General features: G+C 42.5%; 1 protein-coding gene across 1 annotated transcript; it reads left to right on the plus strand.

The window, feature by feature from the left end:
- Window positions 1–85: 85 nt before the first annotated feature.
- LOC308132837 (leucyl-cystinyl aminopeptidase-like) lies at window positions 86–21,305 on the plus strand. The gene is made up of 43 exons (XM_080500021.1): window positions 86–129; window positions 912–1,102; window positions 1,208–1,394; window positions 1,468–1,637; window positions 1,730–1,868; window positions 1,959–2,093; window positions 2,186–2,306; window positions 2,400–2,554; window positions 2,679–2,792; window positions 2,897–3,028; window positions 3,363–3,494; window positions 4,177–4,245; window positions 4,368–4,543; window positions 4,676–4,755; window positions 4,843–5,026; window positions 5,110–5,266; window positions 5,377–5,567; window positions 5,700–5,861; window positions 6,664–6,804; window positions 7,007–7,088; window positions 7,719–7,861; window positions 9,449–9,504; window positions 11,879–11,973; window positions 12,524–12,726; window positions 13,479–13,590; window positions 13,795–14,052; window positions 14,151–14,341; window positions 14,501–14,639; window positions 14,764–14,898; window positions 15,013–15,133; window positions 15,269–15,420; window positions 15,509–15,622; window positions 15,728–15,859; window positions 16,012–16,146; window positions 16,793–16,953; window positions 17,046–17,134; window positions 17,238–17,421; window positions 17,634–17,790; window positions 18,052–18,236; window positions 18,424–18,585; window positions 18,726–18,866; window positions 18,952–19,033; window positions 19,180–21,305. The coding sequence occupies exons 1-43, from the start codon at window positions 121–123 to the stop codon at window positions 19,309–19,311; spliced, it is 6,006 nt and encodes a 2,001-aa protein (XP_080356147.1). The 5' UTR covers window positions 86–120; the 3' UTR covers window positions 19,312–21,305.
- The last annotated feature ends 808 nt before the right edge of the window (window positions 21,306–22,113 follow it).

A 22,113-nucleotide genomic window follows, 5' to 3' on the forward strand; every position in this document is an offset into this window, starting at 1 on the left:
CTTCCGTAATTCTGTCTTCTTCAGGGTGCTTTCTTTTTTTTTTAAATCTAACAATGGGATGGAATTTGAAAAAGAAAGTGAAACCTAACAGGGACGCGGAAGAATCGTGAAGAAGCCAGAATGACAGGGGTAAGTCGGGCTTTCCAAAGCACATGTGTTAAAACATAGATTGCTTAACACACTAAAAAAAGAAAATGTAACGTTATTGCACTCTTCGGCAGCCTGTTGTCGTCAGAAAAGGTTTTAAATGCAACAATTCGGGTACCATCAGTACACAACAGCGTGAGTCCAGCTCCTGCAACCTGATTTGAACTGCAGCTCCGCGCCTGCAGCTGTTGTCACCTCACAGTTATAGCCATGTCCTCAGCCTGTTCTGGGCCACATGGAAAGTCATGTGGTGTTTTTGTCTCATGTTTGGGTCTCCTTCAGAATGAGAAGTTGTTGTAGCCTCAAGTTCACCAAAGTATTTTTTGTTTGTTTGTTGCTAGGATGAACCAGGTCAATTATTGTTGGCATGACGCTTGTTATTTATTATTCTTTTTTAATATACACTTTGAGCCGTTGCAGTAAATAAACAATGTACTAAAGAAGAGGGTCACTCAGTGGGACCCGAACAGTACCTACTGAAGTGATTCATTAGTATTTATCCAAGTTAAAACGGTCAGCTTTGTCGTCATCAGTCAGATTGGGGTTTGACCTTCACAAGGTCATAGAATGAAAAAGATTGTTTGCCCTCGTTCCTCCTTTTGTGTCTTTCAGGTTTGAGAAAAGAAGTTTCAACATTGTGTCGAGGCTTTTGCTTCAGCTGCATTTCCCTCAGTGAACCCTGGTCTCTGGGCTTTGGCCGACTGATATCTCCGCCAGCTGTCAGCCTGCCTCACCGGTCGGCTTTGTGTTTTGTTTTTTTCCAGCGGTTTGAGAACATTTCTCCCGCAATGGTGTGGCTGACGCTGGGTCTGCTGTCTTTGTTCACTGTGTCCCTGGCATCGTCTCAGGACACACTGGGCTCACAGCAGGAGTCCAGCTCTGCTCATCCCGGAGAACCATCTCCGTCAAGTACTGACAATCTGTCCTTCCCCTGGAGTCGTCTACGCCTGCCAAGGTTTGCTTCATTTTAACATCATAGTCATCTCCAGGTACTCCACTTTGATTGTAGTCATTTGTTTAAAAAAACAACAACAACAACACACGGTTGTCTTCCTAACAGGTATATCATTCCTCGTCACTACCACCTCTTTCTGCACCCCAACCTCACAAGCCTCAGCTTCACTGGCTCAGTGCAGATCCAGATTGACGTGCAGAACAATACAAACTGGGTCGTAGTCCACAGCAAAGGTCTGCACATCTCCAAAGCCACCATTTTGGACCAGAACCTCGCTCATCTCTCAGAACAGGTAGTTATGGAAAATGATCAGTTGATTTATAATTGTGGCAGACGATAGACCCAACCGCCTCTTCTTATTTAAGGTTCTTCCAGTCCTTCATCACCCCTCCCATGAGCAGATTGGCATTTTCTCCCCGCGGGTTCTCAGCAGTGGTCAAAACTACTTCCTGTATATTGAGTTTGCGGCAGATCTTTCAGAAGGCTTTCATGGCTTCTATAAGAGCACCTACACCACAAAGGCAGGAGAAACCAGGTGAGACTAAGGTCACTGTTCAACGGCATCTGCATATAGATGTGTTATAAGCAACGGTATTGTCCAACGGTACCTCTGATGTCTGTTCCCAGAACCTTAGCTTCGACTCACTTTGAGCCCACGAGTGCTCGAATGGCCTTCCCGTGTTTCGACGAGCCCACATTCAAAGCCAATTTTTCTGTTTGGATCAGGAGAACGCCAGAGTACATTTCTCTCTCCAACATGCCTGTAGTGAGTGGTGGAGCATGTGCAAGTTATCACACATTTTTAAATGTTTTTTTTTTTTTTAATGCCACAATTAACGCTATTTTTCCATCTCAGGTCAAGACGGTAGAATTGAGTGACGGCTTGCTTGAGGATCACTTTGCTCCAAGTGTTCAGATGAGCACGTATCTGGTAGCGTTTGTCATCTGCGACTTCGAATCTCTCACCGCAAAGACGTCTTCCGGCGTACAGGTGTGGTTTTAATTAGAGATTTTTTTTTTTTTTTTTTGCACGAAACAAATTTCCATTTGTAAATGTTCCGATTATTCTAACATGCACTCCAGGTGTCCATCTACGCTGCCCCTGAAAAGAGGCCTCAAGCCCATTTTGCCCTGGAGGTTGCCGTGAAAATGTTGGACTTTTATGAAGAGTACTTTAACATCCGCTATCCTTTACCCAAGCAAGGTGAATCCATTTCCAAACTGTCACTTTCCCTTGCGTCGACGTGTCTTGTTTCAGTAACACTTCCCGCCCTCTGATGTGTGCTTTCGCTCTCAGATTTGATCGCCATCCCGGACTTTCAATCTGGTGCGATGGAGAACTGGGGGCTGACCACCTACAGAGAGACCAGCCTGCTCTTTGACCCCGTCACCTCTTCTGTTTCTTATAAACTCTGGGTGACAATGGTGATTGGCCATGAGCTTGCCCATCAGGTGAGAGCAACACATAACGAATGACATGCAGAGATCGTTTAGCACCAATATTACGGCGGCTCAAACAAACGCGATGGTATAAAAAGACGATATTAAGTAACGAAAGTCTCAATCCTCTCCGCAGTGGTTCGGTAACTTGGTGACAATGGAATGGTGGAATGACATCTGGCTGAACGAAGGATTCGCAACATACATGCAGTACATTTCAGTGGAGGCCACCTACCCTGAATTCAAAGTGGTACATTGACAGATCCCTGTTTTTTTACGAAAGTCACAAATGCAGTTATCCATGATATACCAATGCTTAAATTGAATATCGTGGTTCTGTGTTTAATCCTACAGGAGGAATATCTCCTGAACACCTGTTTTGCAGCAGTTGGTCTCGATTCTTTGAACTCCTCTCGGCCAATATCCAGCCCAGCAGAGAGCCCCACGCAGATCGAGGAGATGTTTGACACAGTTTCCTATAATAAAGTATGCTTAGGTTGTTTTTGGGGAATACACAATTTCAACATCATAGATTCATGATATTTCATCAAAGCTGTGTTATATGTGGACTTTCAGCAACATATATAATTGAATGTTTATTAGTTTATAGAAACCAAGTGACGTAGTTCACTAGAGGCTGTCTTGAGTCAGGTTGAAAAGCAGCCAGAAACACCAGACTTGTGATACAATATCCTTGTGCTATTTTTCTTCAACTGAGCGCTAGCACACAGATTTATATTTAAGTTGTAACAAAACGTTCTTGTACAGTGCATTTGCAGAGATAATGTATTTGTTCTCTGGATTTTTTTTTTCCCTCCAGGGAGCATGTGTCCTGCACATGCTGCGTCACTTTCTGACAGACAGCGTGTTTCAGACTGGGATTGTGCGATACCTTCGCAAGTACAGCTACAGAAATGCTCAAAATCAGGACCTGTGGGACAGCCTAACCAGTGTAAGAAGGTTAAATGAATGCTATTTACTTTTTGTTGGCAAGCAAAAGTAAAACGTTGACTATATAGATCATATCTAGACAAATAAAATCAAAAATATTAAATGAGTACAGACTTTAAACAACAAAGTTTAACAAAAACAAACACAGCAGCCAATAATGCTATTACCAGATATACTGTAATCAAATATTGATCATTTGTGGACTGAAACAAAGAAACCAAGATGACAAAGTACAGCAATTTCACAAACAACTCAGTTTACAACTTTTTCAACTAGTTCCTGCTCCTAAACCCTTATTTGTACAATTTATCATATTTTTTCTAAAGTACATGTATCTTCAACACTAAAAGGTTTTATTTCTTTATCTCTGACAATGATGTATGTTTTGGACCTGGTTTTTTTTTTTCTTGGCACCAACAACAGAGGGATGGATCACAGAAATCTAATTTTATATCCCCATTCTTCTTCTATTTTTGAAAATAACTTTTTGTATACCTTCTGACTTTCCGAGACTATGTTTCTATACTGCTGCGTTGTAGAGTTTTGATTTGTTTATTTAATACGAGACGTCCATTGCCATGCATTGTTCGTACTCAGAAAATACATTTTTCTGAAAGTTGCCTGAATTAGGTAATCGATCAACTGCAAGCAGAAATATAGAAAAGAACATTTTGTTTTTTTAGACGTGCTCAGATGAAGACTTCGTCGCTGGAAATCACTGTTACAGCCGCGGCCAGGCGACCAAGAATGCGGTGAGTAAATATTTAAGCATCAACTGACTGACCTCCCTTCACAGCTTTGTTCTGTCAAATGTCACAGAGCTTTCACGATGGCGGCGATGCTTGATTGATCTTCAATAACCTGTTGTCTACAGTACCTGTTTGCAGGGGAACATCTGGACCTGACAGCCATGATGGACACGTGGACTCTGCAGAAAGGGGTTCCCCTGGTAACAGTAACCAGGAAGGGTTCTCATCTGCTGCTGAGGCAGGACAGGTTCCTGAGGACAGTGATGCCCTCTGACCCTCAGTGGGCTGCGCTGCAGCAGGGGTATGGAAGTGAATATTCCATTTTCACTTTTTGAATTACTATTCTATTTATATTGCACGCTGCCAGGCTCTTTGCTCGTAAGTTCTTTCACTCCCACCTTTCATTTTTAATTTAGTGTTTCCTCTTGTGCAGTTACCTTTGGCACATCCCTCTGACCTACAAGACCGACGCTTCCAGCACCATCCACAGACACCTCATGACATCGCACACAGGTAAGAGAGAGTTGCCACATGCACTTAATAGAGCCTTGTCGTATTGTTTGCCATCATATTGCTCTCTTTTATTTGTGTTTCTATTAGACAGCGTGCACATAGGAGAGGAAGCCCGCTGGGTGAAGGTAAACACTGACATGACAGGCTATTATGTGGTTCATTATGAGGACGGTGGCTGGGACACGATAACCAAACTACTGGGAGAAAACCACACTGCTCTGAGCTACAAGGACAGGACTCACTTGATACACAATGCTATTCAGTTGGTCACGTAAGTATATGTCTGTTTTCAACAACTCGAATCCTCGCTGTGTGTGTGTGTAGGGAAAGCATGCTGATTACCTCTCTCTACAGGGCAGGTCATCTCCCTCTGAATAAAGTATTAGACCTGTTTGGTTACCTTCCCCTGGAGACACACACAGTGCCGCTCCTCCAAGGACTGAACTATCTGGAAGCCATTTATCATATGATTGAGAAGAGAGACGAGATCGCTTTGACACGCAAACTTCGGGTATGATTAAAAACTATGTGTGTTTTTAATTGGGTTTTTTTGTTTGTTTTTTTTACACAGTAAAAATGAGTTAATATAAGCTGCTCCTTCTCTTTGTCTTTTTTGCACAGGTGTATATTCTGCGTTTTTTCCGCGTTGTGATTGACCAGCAGACATGGAGTGATAGCGGCTCTGTGTCCGAGCGGCGGCTGAGGTCCGAGGTCTTGTCGCTGGCTTGTCACCTGGATGATCCCCCCTGTGTGGATCGGGCACGTCAGCACTTCAGAGACTGGCTCCAGTCCAACAAAACACTAAAGTCTGTGTAAATCATACTGTTGTCGCTCAGCAATGACAAACAATGTCTTAAACATCACGTGGCTCCCGTTGGGATACATCACGCAAGGGAATGTTCCGTCATGTTCCTGATGTGTCTTTGCCTATGTGACTGCTCCAGTCTGCCCACTGATGTGGCGACGACAGTGTATTCGGTTGGAGCGCAGGATGACCACGGCTGGGCTTCACTCCTCCACACCTACAAGTCATCACTCTCTGAAGCACAAAAAGAAAACATCTTGTTTGCACTGACCTGCAGCAGAGAGGTCAACAAACTGCAGAGGTTGGTCTGACACCTTGTACACATTTTTCCAAACAGTAAAGGGTGTCACCTTGTGGCGAACACCAAGCATTGCGGTGTTGCTCATTAAACGTCTATCTATTCAGGGACATTCGTTTTTTGTACCCAGTTAATCCAGTGGAGGAAGGCTGGGGTATCTGCAGAAAACACAATGAACAATCTTGACTATTTAATTGGATTTCTTTTCCTAAAATAGCATCAGATGTATTTAATTACACACATACACTGCTTGTAGATTTGTTTGGGTCAGTAACATGTTGTATTTTATTTCCTACTCTTAACAGACATTTTCAGGCGAAATGCAAAACATTCAGAAGTAGTTAAGTAACAGTTATGTATAGCAATTTTGGAAGTTTCTTTCTAATTCATGTCTCGTTGCTTGAAAATAATTGCTGAAATCTTGTGAGTTGACTGTAATCTATGTATCTCTGAATTCGAGAGTCAGCAGACTTAACACACCTCCCGCCTGCAACACTTCAAAATCTGCTTGCAAGTGGCCTGAAGTTTACAGAGTTTTCCAGTGTTAACATAGACTGACCAGCTAATTCTTTCCATATAACATTTCTTTCTGCTGTGAACTGAAGAAGTGAATTGATTTTATGGTTTATGCATATACATATTTCTTTCAAGCCACAGACGCATACCAAATCTGCTATACTTATTTAAATGTGAAAATGACATGAATGCCATGCGTGTGTGTGTGTGTGTGTGTGTGTGTGTGTGTGTGTGTGTGTGTGTGTGTGTGTGTGTGTGTGTGTGTGCGCGTGCGCGTGTGTGTTTGCAGACTGTTGGAGATTGGTCTGGAGGGGAACGTGATTCGATCACAGGACCTTTCACATCTCATTTTGTGGGTGGCCAGAAACCCACGGGGACATCACCTTGCGTGGGGTTTTGTCAAGAAGAACTGGGACACGTTGGTTCAAAAGTATGTATAAACACACAGACTGGTAGACTTTCACTGTCAGTCAAAATGACAGTCACACAATTTTTGCAAATCCCTGCATCATTTTTAACCTTTTCAACTGCTTTTGATGCTTCAAGCTGGCCCTTTTTATTAGACGTGCAGTTTATTTCTGCACCACTTTGGTCATTCACATCATTTGCTTGTGGTTATTCTCGACCTGCAGGTTTCACTTGGGCTCATCTTGTATTAGAAACATCATCGTTGGCACCACAGGCCAGTTTTCATCTCCAAAGGAACTGACTGAAGTAAGTGAATTTCTGAATATTGAAATGTTTTAGTATGTCATTCAATATGCCAGCGGGCTAACGTGAAATATCATATGGGGTAACAGCTTTGAACCAAACCATAAAACTTTGATTTAAAGGATTTGAGTCTGGAAAATCATTCGGACATGGAGCCACCAACTGTTACATATCAGAACTAAAGTTCATGTTAGAACTAAGCTGGTTGCACATACACCTATTCACAAGTCTTATATTATAATCTTAACTTGCCTTCGCTGTTACAACATAATATTTTATAAAAACAAAACATAATGTTTTATAAAAAACTGTTAGTGTCACTCATCCCTCGTTCTCTTTTCTTATGAAAACTTACAAGAAAGAAAACATGCTGGGGAAACAAGCACACGAAGGGCCCACCACTGATGTTGGCATTGTTTTAATTGAAATTATTTTCTATATGTTTTTAGTTCAAATCAAAACACTTGAAGCAACAATATCCTTGGGTTATTATGAGACCTCCCTTTAATGTGAAACACACTGAAATGCAAAGAAAATAAAAATAAAATGACAATAACATCCTAATAAAAGTGAAGAGTGTGTCAGATTTTCAATTCTATCCCTGTGTATTGTCTGTGTGTGATTGGCCATTAGGTACAGCTGTTCTTTCATTCTATCAACAAGCAGACCTCTCAGCTCAGAGGAACACAGATTGCCCTGGAAAATATGCAGAAAAATGTCCGCTGGGTTCAGAGAAACCTGGAGACTCTGAGGAGTTGGCTGAGTGACCAGATGGAGTGAAAGTCCAAAGACAGGTTGTGGTTTACTCACACAACATAGGATACTTGATTGTTTTTTTTTAATTTTATCTGGTGATTGTAATTAACTGATTGAATGTTAATTGTATTTGCTGAACTTGACCATTGTATATATATAAAAACAAGAGTTTTCTGAGGAATTGTTTGTTAGAAGGCATGTAATTGTGAGACCTGGCCGCTGAGGAAAAATAAATTGAGAAAAAAAGTGTTTGTACTTCATTAATATTTCATTGTCTGTATTTTTGTCAAAGTGTGAGACAGAGATCCAATCCAGTTCAACACACGAACACCACGTTTATGGTCTCTTCAGTAGATGGATAATAAAAAGGTTTATTGTACCTCCTGGAAAGATGGTGGGGGTTTATTAACTGGAACATATGCTGTTACTACACTTCAGCCATTGTGTGTGTGTGTGTGTGTGTGCGTGTGTGTGTGTGTGTGTGTGTGTGTGTGTGTGTGTGTGTGTGTGTGTGTGTGTGCGTGTGCGTGTGCGTGTGTGTCAGTCCTACTTTAAATATACAATATATTTCTATTTGCTTTTTATTTTGTATTACTGTTCTACAGCATGTAATTGTAATATTATATAGGTGGAATAGAGGTTTAGATCTGTCTCAGGTAATTAATATGCTCCAGTATGAATGCCCATACAAGAAAAATGACAAATACTGCATTCACATTACTGTAATTACAGTTTACACTATAGTAGTGTATCATCATGGAAATCAATCCTTTTGATCTGAATTCTTTTGACTTCCATAATAGCCTTCCGAGAGATGTGCAACGTGTCAACAGTGTGTCTGGTGCATGTTGAATTAACCCTGTGTTAAAACGAAAACATATTTTAAACTAAACTAAAGTAATCATACTTTCCTAATCTCAGAGGGGATTTTTTTTTCTGACTTTACCCATCGCTCGGTGGAACTGATTTGTGAGCTCAGACTTGGCTTGAGGATTTAAAGTGGGGCTGGTAAACGGTAGACAATGCTTAAAGAGCTGAATGGGGGCGTACGGAGGTACTGTTCTGCGCGTCAATGACCTCATAAGTATGGCTAAATAACAATAACTGCATGTGTAGAATTGGCCCCGCCCCCTTCCAGCGAAACCACCCAATCAGAGGCCAGCATTGTAATTGTGACGGAAGGTTGTCAACAACTGGTCACGGAGGAGGAAAAAGTGTCAACAGCTCGTTTCTTAGTTGCACCACCAGCCAAGAGCACAATTTACCCCGCAGGTTTATTTTTTTATGTCAGGGGGTCAGTATTCTCCAGACACCCTGGTTCATCCACGTGTTGGGCTGTTATGAACCGCTCCGGGCCATGAAGTTGGGGAGTGCGGCTAGCGGCGGCTAACCGGCCGCCTCTCAGTCGCTTCAGAAGTTGGCTAGTTCCGAGCTAGCTCGTAGCTGCTACGTAGCCAGCTCACGTCGGCCGGCAGGCTGCTGTTTGGTGTGTCTCGTAGCCTGCGGTGGCTCCTGACCGGCTATCAAAAACACGCCCAGTCGAGCGTCTTGCGAAACGTGCCGAGTTCGCCCCGGTCGGTCGGTCGATCGTGGACTTGAGAGGGAAGGAGGACTCGGGGAGAGAAACAACCCGCCATGGATTTGTTTGACAGCAACAGTTTAGGTAAGGAGAGGAAGGACGGGGTTTCGCTCTCACTGTCACGGGGAGCTAACGAGCAGCAGGCCGGCTAGTAACTCCCGGGACTGTGACTGGAGGGGGGGTGACATTCACCCGAGGACACATGTTGGGAGACCGGAGTGACCGGCTTTTGAACTGACCAAATGAAAGCAGCTCACTAGTAATAGGCTCCAGTGTTTACCACGGAGCTTCTCGGAGGCTAACTTTAACCCCAGTGCCTGTCCGGAGCACCGCAGTGACATGATTCCATTTACACACGACTGTATTTTCATCTGGGTTTATCCAACACAACGAAAACAAAGGTCATTAAATATGTAAGCACACGTTATGCTGCGTGTACTCAACCTTTTTCAACAAATACTGCTAAAGAGCACAACTAAGTTCACTACACTTTCTTTCAGACTGACACAATGAGTCATACTGAATAAAAAAAATCAATCACCCTTCATTAGAAATGATCTTCCGTCTCACAGGCAATGTGCTAGATTTTGGATCGCACTCAGTTTGGTCCCATGTCGTAACCATGAACTGTTCTTGAATGCAGTAATGTCCTGTCAAGGCTGAAGTTGTGTGTTGAAACAAAACCGATGTTTCTGTTTACCCCCAATCTGTGCCTGCAGGCTTGATAGTAGCAGTGTTTTGTCTTGTTGTGGAGAGGTGATAACCCACACTCAGCAGGGCACCAGCAGTCAGCTGCTTTATCACCTCTGCTGTGATCCACAAGCATTCACAGAGCTTTATTAAAACAAACAAATGAAAGAAAGAAAAAAAATCCAGTGCACAAACAGCACAGCTTCTTTCAACCTGGAAGTAGCTTCTTCGAAATCACAGCAGTACAACTTCTTGTATTTGGTCTGTATTTATGTTCTCGGACGTGACTTTGTCTTTTTTTTTGGGGTTCAACACAAAGATGACTGACATTTCACAGCCACGGTTTTATCGGGCAATGATGCAATGGCCTTTGCAGATTCTTCTGCATGTGATTTGTGGACATGACTTGCATCGTATTAACTGTACAGTGAGTTGGTCCTCTGCCGCTGTGTGTGTCTCACACTCAGAAACATACATTTCAATTTAGTGTGTGTAACTTTCAAGGCAGATTTGATAAATGTTTTGTATGTAAAAAGAAAGAATGCAGTCAGCAGATACAAGGTGTTGATAGTCATTTACATTGGTCTGGCTTGATGGTCTTTTCTAGGCGTCTTGAGTGTGCGTTGCACGAAATGTGTGTCCCAGTATTACTGCAACAAATCCCTGCAGCTGCTGCAAGAATATATATACTGCTATTAATAATGTATATTATTTATGGGTAAGCTTGAGAAATAAATGAACATTACTCATAACCTTCTTTTGAGTTCTCAGTTTATTAATAGATTGATGCCACTGCAATAGTCAGACAACCTTTGCGGCATTATTAACACTATATGACCATTGTGTTGAACATATGAGAATACAGATCATCCAGCTCTCATATTTTTGGACCCTTCGGTTCCTTTTGAGGTTTTCAAGCACATCTCTGCTTGTTGTCTTTGAGGGAATAATTGGTATTCAGTTGGTGTGTGCTGTCTTTTGTTGTGCTTTTCACTGAAGTCCATCATCAGCTAAGAATTAAGATTTTTTTTTGGCCTTCAGCCTTGAGATTGTCAGGAAAAACGGGAGCGTTGCAATGCACAGTGTTACTACTTTAGTTATTGAATTAGGAGGTTGCACATGCCTCCGATTGTTTCAAGAATTACACAGGAGAGATTTTGCCTCCCAGAAAATGACCCGAATTTTGTAAGACAAAGCCCAAGTCTTGTCACAATGCTGAGGGTGCATGTTTGTTTGAGGAAATGCTGGTTTTACAAACCTCTGTAGCATGTGACATGAACACATGATGCATATTCATTGTGTCCTTTTTCCTCAATTACATGGCCTTTTTAAGTTGCGTGATTTGATTGCAGGTAAATGTATATATGATGAACTTGAGCAATTTTGCTCCTTATGTTGCTTCTTACGTTGCAACTGACGTTGCCACTTAAGTACGTGCCATCAGTCCGACAAACCAGTTTAATAGGTCAAAGAACAAGGAAATCCAGTAGGAGGTGAACTAACAGGAAACTGCAGAAACTTTCTTGGTGTGTTAATGTGGCTGCATCTTGTGCGCATGCTTTGACAATAATAGGCCTTTTGTGTTGAATATGTTGTCATTACCGCCCTCTTTTTTTTCTTCTTTTTTTTTAAACTAAATTTGAATGTGATCCAGGCTGTGTAAGGGTCAATAACGGTAACGTTCTATCTCATGCTATCTCTCCATCACTGTGCTCATTTCCCCTTTTATAAATCGCCCGTCTGATTTCTCTTCCTCTGTCCACTGCAGAACATGCCAACCTGCCTCGGAACATGATCGAGAACAGCATGTTTGAAGAAGAGCCTGACGTTGTGGATTTGGCAAAAGACTCTGCAACGTTTCCGGTAAGCTAACGTCCGCTTCTGATAACGGGATCAGATTACGAAGATATAAATGATGTGTTGATTGGCAAAAAATAGCTGAGACTTGTGCGTCAGCCGGGATGTTTGTTGTACTCTCTTACTTTAACCATATCTTTCAGTGCCATGCTTGTCATTCAGTGTTTGACACCTTTGTGTTTCTCTTATAGGAAGTAAATATAAAACTATAAGACAACTGACAAAAACTTAGTTGGTCAGAAAACATTGCTGTTCAGTGATTGTGTGAACTGTAATAGCACCGGTCTTGGAAAATTCAAGTTGTAAAGTCATCCCTGAACTGTTATTACTTCTATCTTCTTTCATTCTCTGACACCCACCTCTCATCAACTTTATTCCCTCTGTTTGTTTGTTTTTCCCTCTGATCACAACACCCCTTTTCTACAGTGACTGTCGTTCATCATTTCTGTCTCCTCATTACCCTGCATGTGACCAATAATTAACACCTTTACCTGGATAAGGCAACAATACAGTCTAGCCACAGTATAACGAAGCGCACTGGACCTGCTCTCCCTAGACGCCCCCCGCTCTGGACCCAGATGAGGTGGCGTACGAACCCTGTAGCTCACGGCTCCTTGTGCGAGGCCTGGGAGAAAACGACATGGACGACGACGAAGAGGACTGTGAGTCTTCAGCCCGTTTGCTGGGCATGTCCTTCATGAACCGCAGCTCCGCTCACAGATCCAGCGCTTCCCCTTACAGCAGACAAGCCCCGCCAAGGTTTGTTGCTCATTTAGATGCTAAGCTGTTTGTTTGCAGAAGAAACAGTGTTGTTTAGAACTAAATCTCCATGATTAAAGGTGGATACATACAAAAAAAAATAAGAAAGCGATTGAAACGATTTTGGGAAGTGGCAAAAACAAGAAAGCTTGTTGTGGTCAGGACGCTTCATACTGCCTGAGAAACTGTAGTGCTGATTGTATTGCTGGCTTGATGTATGAAATGCAAAACAGGATGCAGTGATGGGAAATGATCAAACCATACCTCAATCACATTAGGAGAGACGGCTTATCAGAAGTTATTATTATGGAATAACAAGCAGTACTTGTATAGAACAACTGGAAGAGCAAATGCAGGGTTTTCCTGTTAACAACAAAGAGTATTTAAAGAAATGGAGTCGCTCCGAAGCAGAGAGGAAGAAGTCAACTCATCTGTGGAAAAAAAACCACATCAATCCATTGTGAAGTTAATATTAGTTAAATAATTATAATACTTATCGACAGCTGAGAGTTACTTCAAGAGTAATAGGTTATACCGAGGGCTACTTGTTGCAAACTGCAGGAATAATTACAATTTCCCTTGATTGTGATCACTGTTTTTAGAAAATGGCCACTATAACCTTGCTTGTGGCTTCCCTCTGCCGTGAAGCTTTGTTTTTTTGTTTTTTTTTTTAAATAGGACTGTTGCTCAATATAACCCTATTTGCATAACAAACTATAATATCAGTAATCTTCCACTCTTTTTGGTCCCAGATCATGTTCTCGACCCTCCGCACGCACAATGGTCGTATGTGTGTTATTCCTCGTCATCGTGGTCTCTATGACGATGGTCCTGTACTTCTTACCAGGTTGCACCTTCACCAAGGTAATTGGTTCTGCTATGTATTTATTTGTATATTCTAATTGCGGCAGGGTTTTGCAATGACATATGAATGGACGTCCCTCACTGTCTCAATGGATGAAGCCACTTTTTTTGCTTTTTGTTTTTAAACATGCACTTTCTCTGTATTTCTCCTTTGCGCTCAGTCTCGACTGCTCTCTTCTGTCTGACTCCCAATATCTTCCACAGGCGGGTTGTCGTAAGGAGAACAACACCGCTCCCATTGAGCCAGTCTACCCTACGTCCACGACCGGCGAAGTGTTTCCGTGGGCGCATTTCCGGCTTCCCCAGAGTGTGCACCCCGTCAGCTATGACCTCACCCTGAACCCCAACCTGGACGACATGACCTTCACTGGCCGGACCGTCATCACCATGTCCGTCCTTCACAACACAAAGCGCATCGTCCTGCACGGAGCCAATCTCAACATCACTAAAGCTACCTTCAAGGTGGGGCAGAAAAGTCTTCCAGAGAACTTTAAAAGACTTCCTGCTTGGAGTTTGATTCGTTATTTGTGAATTGTGATCTCCCTCTGCGTCTCTACCAGCTGGGTGACGGACGGGCCGGAGATGTGACTGTGTTGGAGTACAAACCCAAACAGCAGATTGCTGTGAAGTTCTCCGAGGACCTGCAGGCAGGCCAGTTCTGCGTTTTGACCCTGGATTACTCCGCTGCCCTCTCACACACCTATGATGGCTTCTACAACAGCTCGTACACGGATAAAGATGGAAGCAAAAGGTACACAGTTTGGACCACGAGTACGGGTGGAATATGTGATTGTGGACCCAACTCACGGCCAAAGACTTGAAAAACAATATTGCTCAAATGCCAATGTTTACAGTTTTGTTTAATTTACCAGCCCGGGTGTATTCGTGACCATCTCCCTTCTGCCCACAGGGTCCTTGCAGCTACGCAGTTTGAGCCGCTCTCCGCGAGGAAGGCCTTCCCATGTTTTGACGAGCCAGCGTTCAAAGCCACGTTTCTGATTAGAATCAGCAGAAAGTTGGACTACATGACTCTGTCCAACATGCCCATGGTACTGTCATATCTGTGTTGCACTATAGTGGCAAGGGTTGAAACGTTATAGACGGTGACTTTTATTTACATTTACCTTTTCATGCGATTCCACTTGTACTTCTTCCACTCCTACTTTGTCTCAGGCTAAATCCAGCCCTCTGGATAACGGCCTCGTACTGGATGAGTTTGAAAAGACCACCGTCAACATGAGCACCTACTTGGTGGCCTTCATCGTAGCCAACTTTACTCCCATCAGCAACAACGTTTCAAACACTCTGGTACGTCTAATGAGATCCAACTCCCTGTTTTTAGGTACAGAAAGTATTATTTGTACTCGGCCTACATATGTGTGCCTTTGTCTTATACCATGTATTGCGGTTTGGTTGTTCCAGGTATCGGTCTACTCTGTGCCAGAAAAGAAGGAGCACACTCACTACGCTCTGGACACAGCCTCTCAAGTGCTGAAGTATTACAATGATTTCTTTGAAATTGACTACTCCCTAAAAAAACTTGGTGAGGACACACCACTACGCAATTTACATAAAGTATTTCGATTTGTTTTTGTTTTGTTTTTTGTCTTTTCCTCGTCTTACTACACTTTTCTCCTATCACTACATTCTGAGTATGCCTCCATTTCTACTTTGTTAGACCTGATCGCCATCCCTGACTTCCTGGCCGGAGCCATGGAGAACTGGGGCCTGGTCACTTTCCGAGAGACCACCCTGTTGGTGGGCAACAAGTCCTCGCCACTGGAAAAACAAGTTGTCGCCTCTGTCATAGCGCATGAGCTTGCTCATCAGGTAGTGTCCTTTGCCGTTGTGTTTGTGACGGGGAAACGGAGATAAATCAGTGTGTGAACCGTCCTCGTGTCTGATTGTTGCGTCTCAGTGGTTTGGGAACCTGGTGACGATGAGCTGGTGGAACGACTTGTGGCTCAATGAAGGCTTCGCCACCTACATGCAGTACACGTCACTGCAGGCCATTTTGCCAGACTTGGACACCGTAAGTTCAAACATGTGCTTCGCGAAGCAATTTCTCACCTGTTTAAAAGAAGAGGAATCTGTGTGGCTCTATACGCCTCTGCTCAAAGGTCTTCTCTTTTCTCAGGGTAATTTATTTCTGGCAGTGCGCTTCAGAGCCCTGGACAAAGACGCACTGAACTCCTCCCACGCGGTGTCGACTGAGGTTGACGCAGCCGAACAGGTGGAGGAGATGTTTGACTCCGTCTCCTATGAAAAGGTACATGTTCAAAAAATGATAAGAGCAGACGCCGTCAGTGTTCCCAACGTCAAAAAGCTTTTTTTGAAGAGAATTCTTTACCCTGTTTTTCGAACAGTAGTTGGTGCGGTTTAATGTGTGATTGCAGATGTTTTTTTACGTCTGTTCTTCAGGGCGCCTCCATTCTCCTGATGTTGCGTGCTTCCCTGCCGGAGGAGCAACAGTTCAGAAAGGGTATTATCCAATACCTCAAGCAATTCAGCCAGTTAAATACTGACACTGGTGACCTCTGGAATAGCCTCACACAGGTTTGTGTTGCCAATTTTGCTTGGACTTTTTTTCCAGGTTTTTTTTTTAATTTTAATTTTTTTACACCAATTGGTTTCAGCTGACTGATTTTTAATGTTTGAAAACACCGTGTCTGAAATATTCAGCACAGTACCAATTATAGTTGACACTATTGTCATTTATGTTTATTTTTTCAGTTTCAGTTCACTTCATATTTAAGGGAGAACAAATGCAGCACATACACGTGGTTTAAAATAAGGGTCTGAACCCATCGCTCAGAGTTCAAGTGGAACCTGCCAACTCATTGCTTCACCCCCGATGGCCATGTTGACCACATTAAAGTTTAATGTCCACCTACTTAGAGCCCTTTACCACACAGTGTTTCCGTCTGGAGGAAGGGTGCTGCAGAGTGATTTGTTGAACGCCTTGTCCAGTTTGAGAAGGAAGACTGCACAACACAGTGATTTTCTGTGGTGTTTCTGTCCTACCTGTACAGAGAGTTGACCACACAGCTAATGGCAAACTTACGAGGCCTCAAGCATTACAAAAACATGTTATGAGGTCGTCTCTTGAGTCGAAGCATCATGCCTTTGTGTGTTGCATAAACTACTCATATCAGCTCATAAATTGTGCGCAGATAGAGTGGACGTCTCTGTCTCCTTTCAGGTGGACGTCTCCGCGCAGCACCAGAATGTGTCGGAGATGATGAACTCGTGGACCTCGCAGAAAGGCTTCCCGCTGGTCACTGTGAACGTCAAGGACGATCAGGTGGAGATCAAACAGGAGCACTTCCTGCTGACATCTGACAGCACCACGCATGCTTCAAGGTGGGTTGCATTCTCATCGCACACAAAACGCAGGAAGACACAGATCAGAGAGGCATCCATACCCGAACTGGGACTTTTTGTTCTCTGTTCAGCTTGTGGAACATCCCGGTGACGTACGTCAACGACAGCTGCAGTTTGGCTCCCGAGTGCAGACAGGTGTTCACTCTCAGGTCCAAGTCGGGTAAAAGCCGGAAGGAATATTCTCCTCATCTCAGTTTTGTGACCTGATGTTAGGTGGTAAATGTTCATGTTTCTGCTTGTTTGGTGTTTTTTTTGGTTTTCAGACACTCTTAAACTGGCAGGAAAGGTGAAGTGGCTGAAGCTGAACTATAAAAACACTGGTTTCTACATCGTTCACTATGGAGACGAAGGCTGGGCTGCTCTCACTAATGCTTTGTCCCAAAATGTCAATGCTTTGACACACGAGGACCGTGCCTCACTTATACATAACATCTTTGCATTGTCCAGGTAAGAAAGGCAACCAGAATAGTGTTTTTCAGTCCGCTATCGGCCCGGGCCTTTCTTGTGAAAGAGATCATTTGATCTCATGCAACTGCGTAATAAAATTAATGTCAAAAAAAAAATAATAATAATAATAATTCAGTGACAAAACAAAAGGGGGTTTTCCCATTCTTTTTACTTTTATGTTCCACCTCACTTTCCTGTCCTGTATTTAACAGACTTGGACGCGTTTCCTTCAAGCAAGTCCTCAAAGTTTTGAACTATATGTCCAATGAAACTGAGACGGCTCCAGTGACGGAGGCCCTGCTGCAGCTCAACGACATCGACAGGCTGCTTAATAAAAGACAGGAGTTTCTTCTTCAGGCCCGCATGAAGGTATGTGCTGAATGAAGTGTGTTACACGTCGGTACACAACTTGGACAGAGTTACTTTGACATTTCAGAAAAATAACCTGAAGTCAGATTAAAAGTTTATGTTGAATGAATGAAGAATTGATTCACTTGATGTGTTTTTTTTTTGTGTGTTTTTGTTTTTTTCACTCACTGGAAATCCCTGAGTTGTTATGGACTGCTGATTTCAATGTGTGCTAATAGTGTGCTGTTGTATCCATGTTTATTTCCCTCTGATAATCCACAGGCCTATATTCTGCTCATTTTCGGATCTTTAATGGACAAACAGACATGGGGAGAGGAGGACACTGTGTCTCAACAGGAGCTGCGCTCAGCCCTGCTGGAGACGGCCTGTCGCTTGAAGCAGGAAAAATGCCTTCAGCAAGCCAAAGCCATGTTCAAACAGTATGCGGAGTCCAATGGGACATTCCGGTACGTAACAGCCTCCTAAAGCATTTAATTTAGCATTTGGGTGTCGGGATGACCAGCGTAAGCCCCCAATTTTTTTTTTTAAACATTCAAAGTCGGCAAACCTAATCAGGTAAGTATTGAGTGTTAGAGCTTTCAGAAACAATCTGGACCTGTTGTGGACTAAATCTTTTTTGTTTCTTGTCTTTAGGATTCCAGGCGATTTGCAGCGAGTTGTGTTCACTGTCGCTGGTCAGTCGGAGGAAGGCTGGGTGACTTTGCTCAACATGTACCAACAAGTCGCCTTTGATTCAGAGAAGCGAAAAATGTTACAAGGCTTAGCATCCACCCAGGACGCACAGCGAATAGTCTGGTAAAGCTCCATATTTGCACGTTGTAGTTTTATTCAAACAAAAGTTCCAAAATAGAAAGCTACTAATGCAAAGTTGGGAAAAAGTGTTTAAAAATAAATAAATAAATAAAAATATACTGCCCTGTTCTTCTGCTCGGTAGGATTCTGAAGGCAGGGCTGGACGGAGAGTTCATCCAGACACAGGAGCTGCCTTTGGTCATCAATACCGTGAGTCACGGCTTCGCAGGCTATTTATTTGCCTGGGATTTTGTTCAAGAGAACTGGGACCGACTTATTGAAAAGTAAGGAATCCTTGTCACTTCTGTACAAATTTCCACAGAATTCATTTTTCGATGATTTTCTGATTCTTGATTTGTGTCTCTATAGATTCCCGGTGGGTTCTTTTTCCATTCAGACAATCATTAAAGCTACAACCTCCCAGTTCTCCACACAGGCACATCTTGACCAGGTATGTTTGTAATTTATTGTGATAAAATATCTTCCGAGCCTCCCTGTATGTGTTTGTGTTTCCAATTTTTTTTTTTTTTTTAAATCTATAAGCTGTTGGTAGATTAAAATTCAGCTTGATGTTGCACATCTCTGTGTGTCATGCAGGCACAGGCGTTCTTCTCCAGTCTGAATGAGCGTGGCTCACAGATGAGGAGTGTGCAGGAAGCTTTGGAAACGATCCGGCTCAACCAGCGTTGGATGGAAAGGAACCTGCCCCTGCTTCAACGATGGCTGTGATCCGTCACCTCGCTCAGCCTCCGCCCCGGTGACGTGCAGATGGGGGTGTGTCTTTGCGACAACAGCAGAGTTTGCACTATCATAGGACCGTCTCTTACCTCCCTAATGTCCCAGCGAGGGCACGAGTCAGTGGCGAAGGCCGCGCTCTGGCTTTGTGTACCAAGAGGTTTCATTTGTTTGAGATTCGTCCTGCCAGTTGTACTTGATAGCTCAGGGTGGCTCTGATCGTGTGTCTGACTGGCTGTGGTCAGAGCAGCACACACTCCTCATGTTCAGATACTGGCAACCCCCCCCCAAAAAAAAACTCATCACAACCACATGCCTGAGCAGACAATCATGCTTCTCCCGCACTCCTTCAGCCCAGCTGGACCTTAGGGCACCTAAATGTAAAAGCTACCTTCAAAAAGTATGATGAATGTACGTGTCTATGTGATTAGGTCAGATATAAAAATGTAGCCATCATGCAGTCCTCTGCACTGATGATGTGAAGTTACTGCTACTCGACAGAGTAAAATTATTAGTAGTCGCACAATAACCCGTGTAGAAACAAAAGTCATGCAACAACGGTAATACAAAGTATTGGGTCTCGTAGTCATGGTAGGACTTGACATTGGTTTATTGACAGCTTAAAGAAAAAACAAGTTGAATGTACTGAAGAACCTTCCCACTGTGCACAATGGATGAAAACAGTGCAGGTTTGAATCAGCAACCAACGTGTCTTAGGTGAGAGCAGACAATGCACACTGGAACCAAATGTTTCTTTTCCTTCTTTTTATTACAAGACGTATACCAACTTCACTCCAGTCGACAAGCCGTTCTTTTGATTGTGTTGTTGCCTGCATTGCAGCCGCTATACAGATTAGCTCTTTCACTCCCATTTGTGTGTAAAATTGTAATTATAATGTACATATGCTCCAGTCTCTTCCCGGGCAGGTTTGGATGTATTGTTTTAAAAATGTATTGACTTTTAACATTTGGAGATTTGATTTCTGTTGTGTATTAAAAAAAAAAAAAACTGTACAGAGGAGCTGAATGCATAGAATCGACCTTGAGTTTCGGTCAGACTTTTATAAGGTATTTCTTGTGTTAAACAACCACAAAGTGGCCATTTTCTGATGATGATTTTGGTGAATGCGGTCTTTTAAGGACTAATGTGCAGATTGAAGAGAACATTATAATGAAGATTGGATGGTGGTCGGTTCAGCCCTCCAAAAACAGTGAGAGACTGAAGTTACTCAAACTGACCTTATTGCTTCAGACAATGAAGAGTTGCTTCTTGAGTGTATTAACATGTTACTGAGGTGTTATTCGATACATTTACAGTTCAACTCGCCCTAAGCTTTATTGAAAATGGTACCTGCCAAGTCAAGAGACGTGATCTGCACAGTAACAGATCTTATTCGAGCTGATCATTTTATTTATTTTGTTTTTTCCGGGCATCTGCTTTGTATTTCTTTGATTTTTATCTTAGTATTTGTGTCATTTATCTGTATCTATGATTGTAACTGTTCCATGTGATGTCGGCTGGAAAAGAAAATGCAAAGTAAGGCAGTTGGACACGAATGTGAAGAATCACAATACATAGAGACACACTGAGGAGAATCTGAGTATCAGAGGGTAAGTGAGACTTCAATTCTGGGCCATGTCGACATTGTCAACTGTGTTACTTCTGACTGATTTCATAGTTGCTTGACAGTCTGTGTTTATGTGTTCTATAGATTCTTGGGCTTTTAATCCCAGCTAATTGTGGCTCATGCTGTTTCATCTGTCACCGAATGTCTGGTTAGAAACTTTTCCCAGCCTCAACAGTCCTGTCATTAGGCAGCCATAGGACTTTGGTGTCATCAGTCACAGTTCCTTTCAACATGTGCAAATAAACCTGTCAGATTGTACTTTTTTTTTTTTTTTACCCTGAGGTGAATACTTTAGATGCCTGTAAAAGTTTATTGCTCCTCGTATGATGAAAATATAAATAATTGTTGTCCTGAAAATGTTTGTGCATATTTTAGTCAATTCAATTCAACTTTATTTGTATAGCATCAAATACAACACAATCGTTGAAACTTTTTTTTCCCCACATACATTCTTTTTCTTCCACCCCTTTATTTTATCCAGAAGGTTAGTAGACAACTGGTTCTCATTTTCAATAAGCCTTTTCTCATTATTTATCTCAATGGCAACAAAAATGTGGAGAATTCTGTTTTGGTGTTTGAAGAAAAATCCTGGCTGTTAAATTTGGTAGTGGAATAGTGCTCCAACTGGGAAAATGTGCTAAGGAACCTCAGAAATTCTCCGGGCAGAAAGGAGACAGCTACCATCTTCTATACCGCTTTACCACTCCAGGAAAGAATCCAGAGATATTTTCATTAGGGACCGAGCAGAAAGGTTGAGGCCTGGAAACAGGACCCTATTGTTTTTGTAGTATTATTATTATTATTATTATTATTATTATTATTATTATTAGGGACTGTGCACGAAAGGCCAGTTTTGTTAATGACTGGGCAAAGATGCTGCAGCTGACAATGATGAAAAGTTGATGATGTCATTGTCTGTGATGTCATCAACTTTTCATTGCCTTTCATCATTGTCAGCTGCAGCATCTTTGATAACATCACTTTGTATTTGACAAGTAGTCGGCAGCGAGAGGCAAAGGTTTTTGATAAAGAGGAGCAGGAAAAGACTGCGATCAGTGAATTTGTACTTTTGTGCAGTGATATTTGGTAAATTTTTGTAAACATGTATTTGCTGAATTCTACTAAATGCTCTTGATGAGGAAAGAGCCGTGAATCACTTGTTATTGTT

This window comes from Blennius ocellaris (genome assembly GCF_963422515.1).
Source record: "Blennius ocellaris genome assembly, chromosome: 7".
NCBI classification, from domain to species: domain Eukaryota; kingdom Metazoa; phylum Chordata; class Actinopteri; order Blenniiformes; family Blenniidae; genus Blennius; species Blennius ocellaris.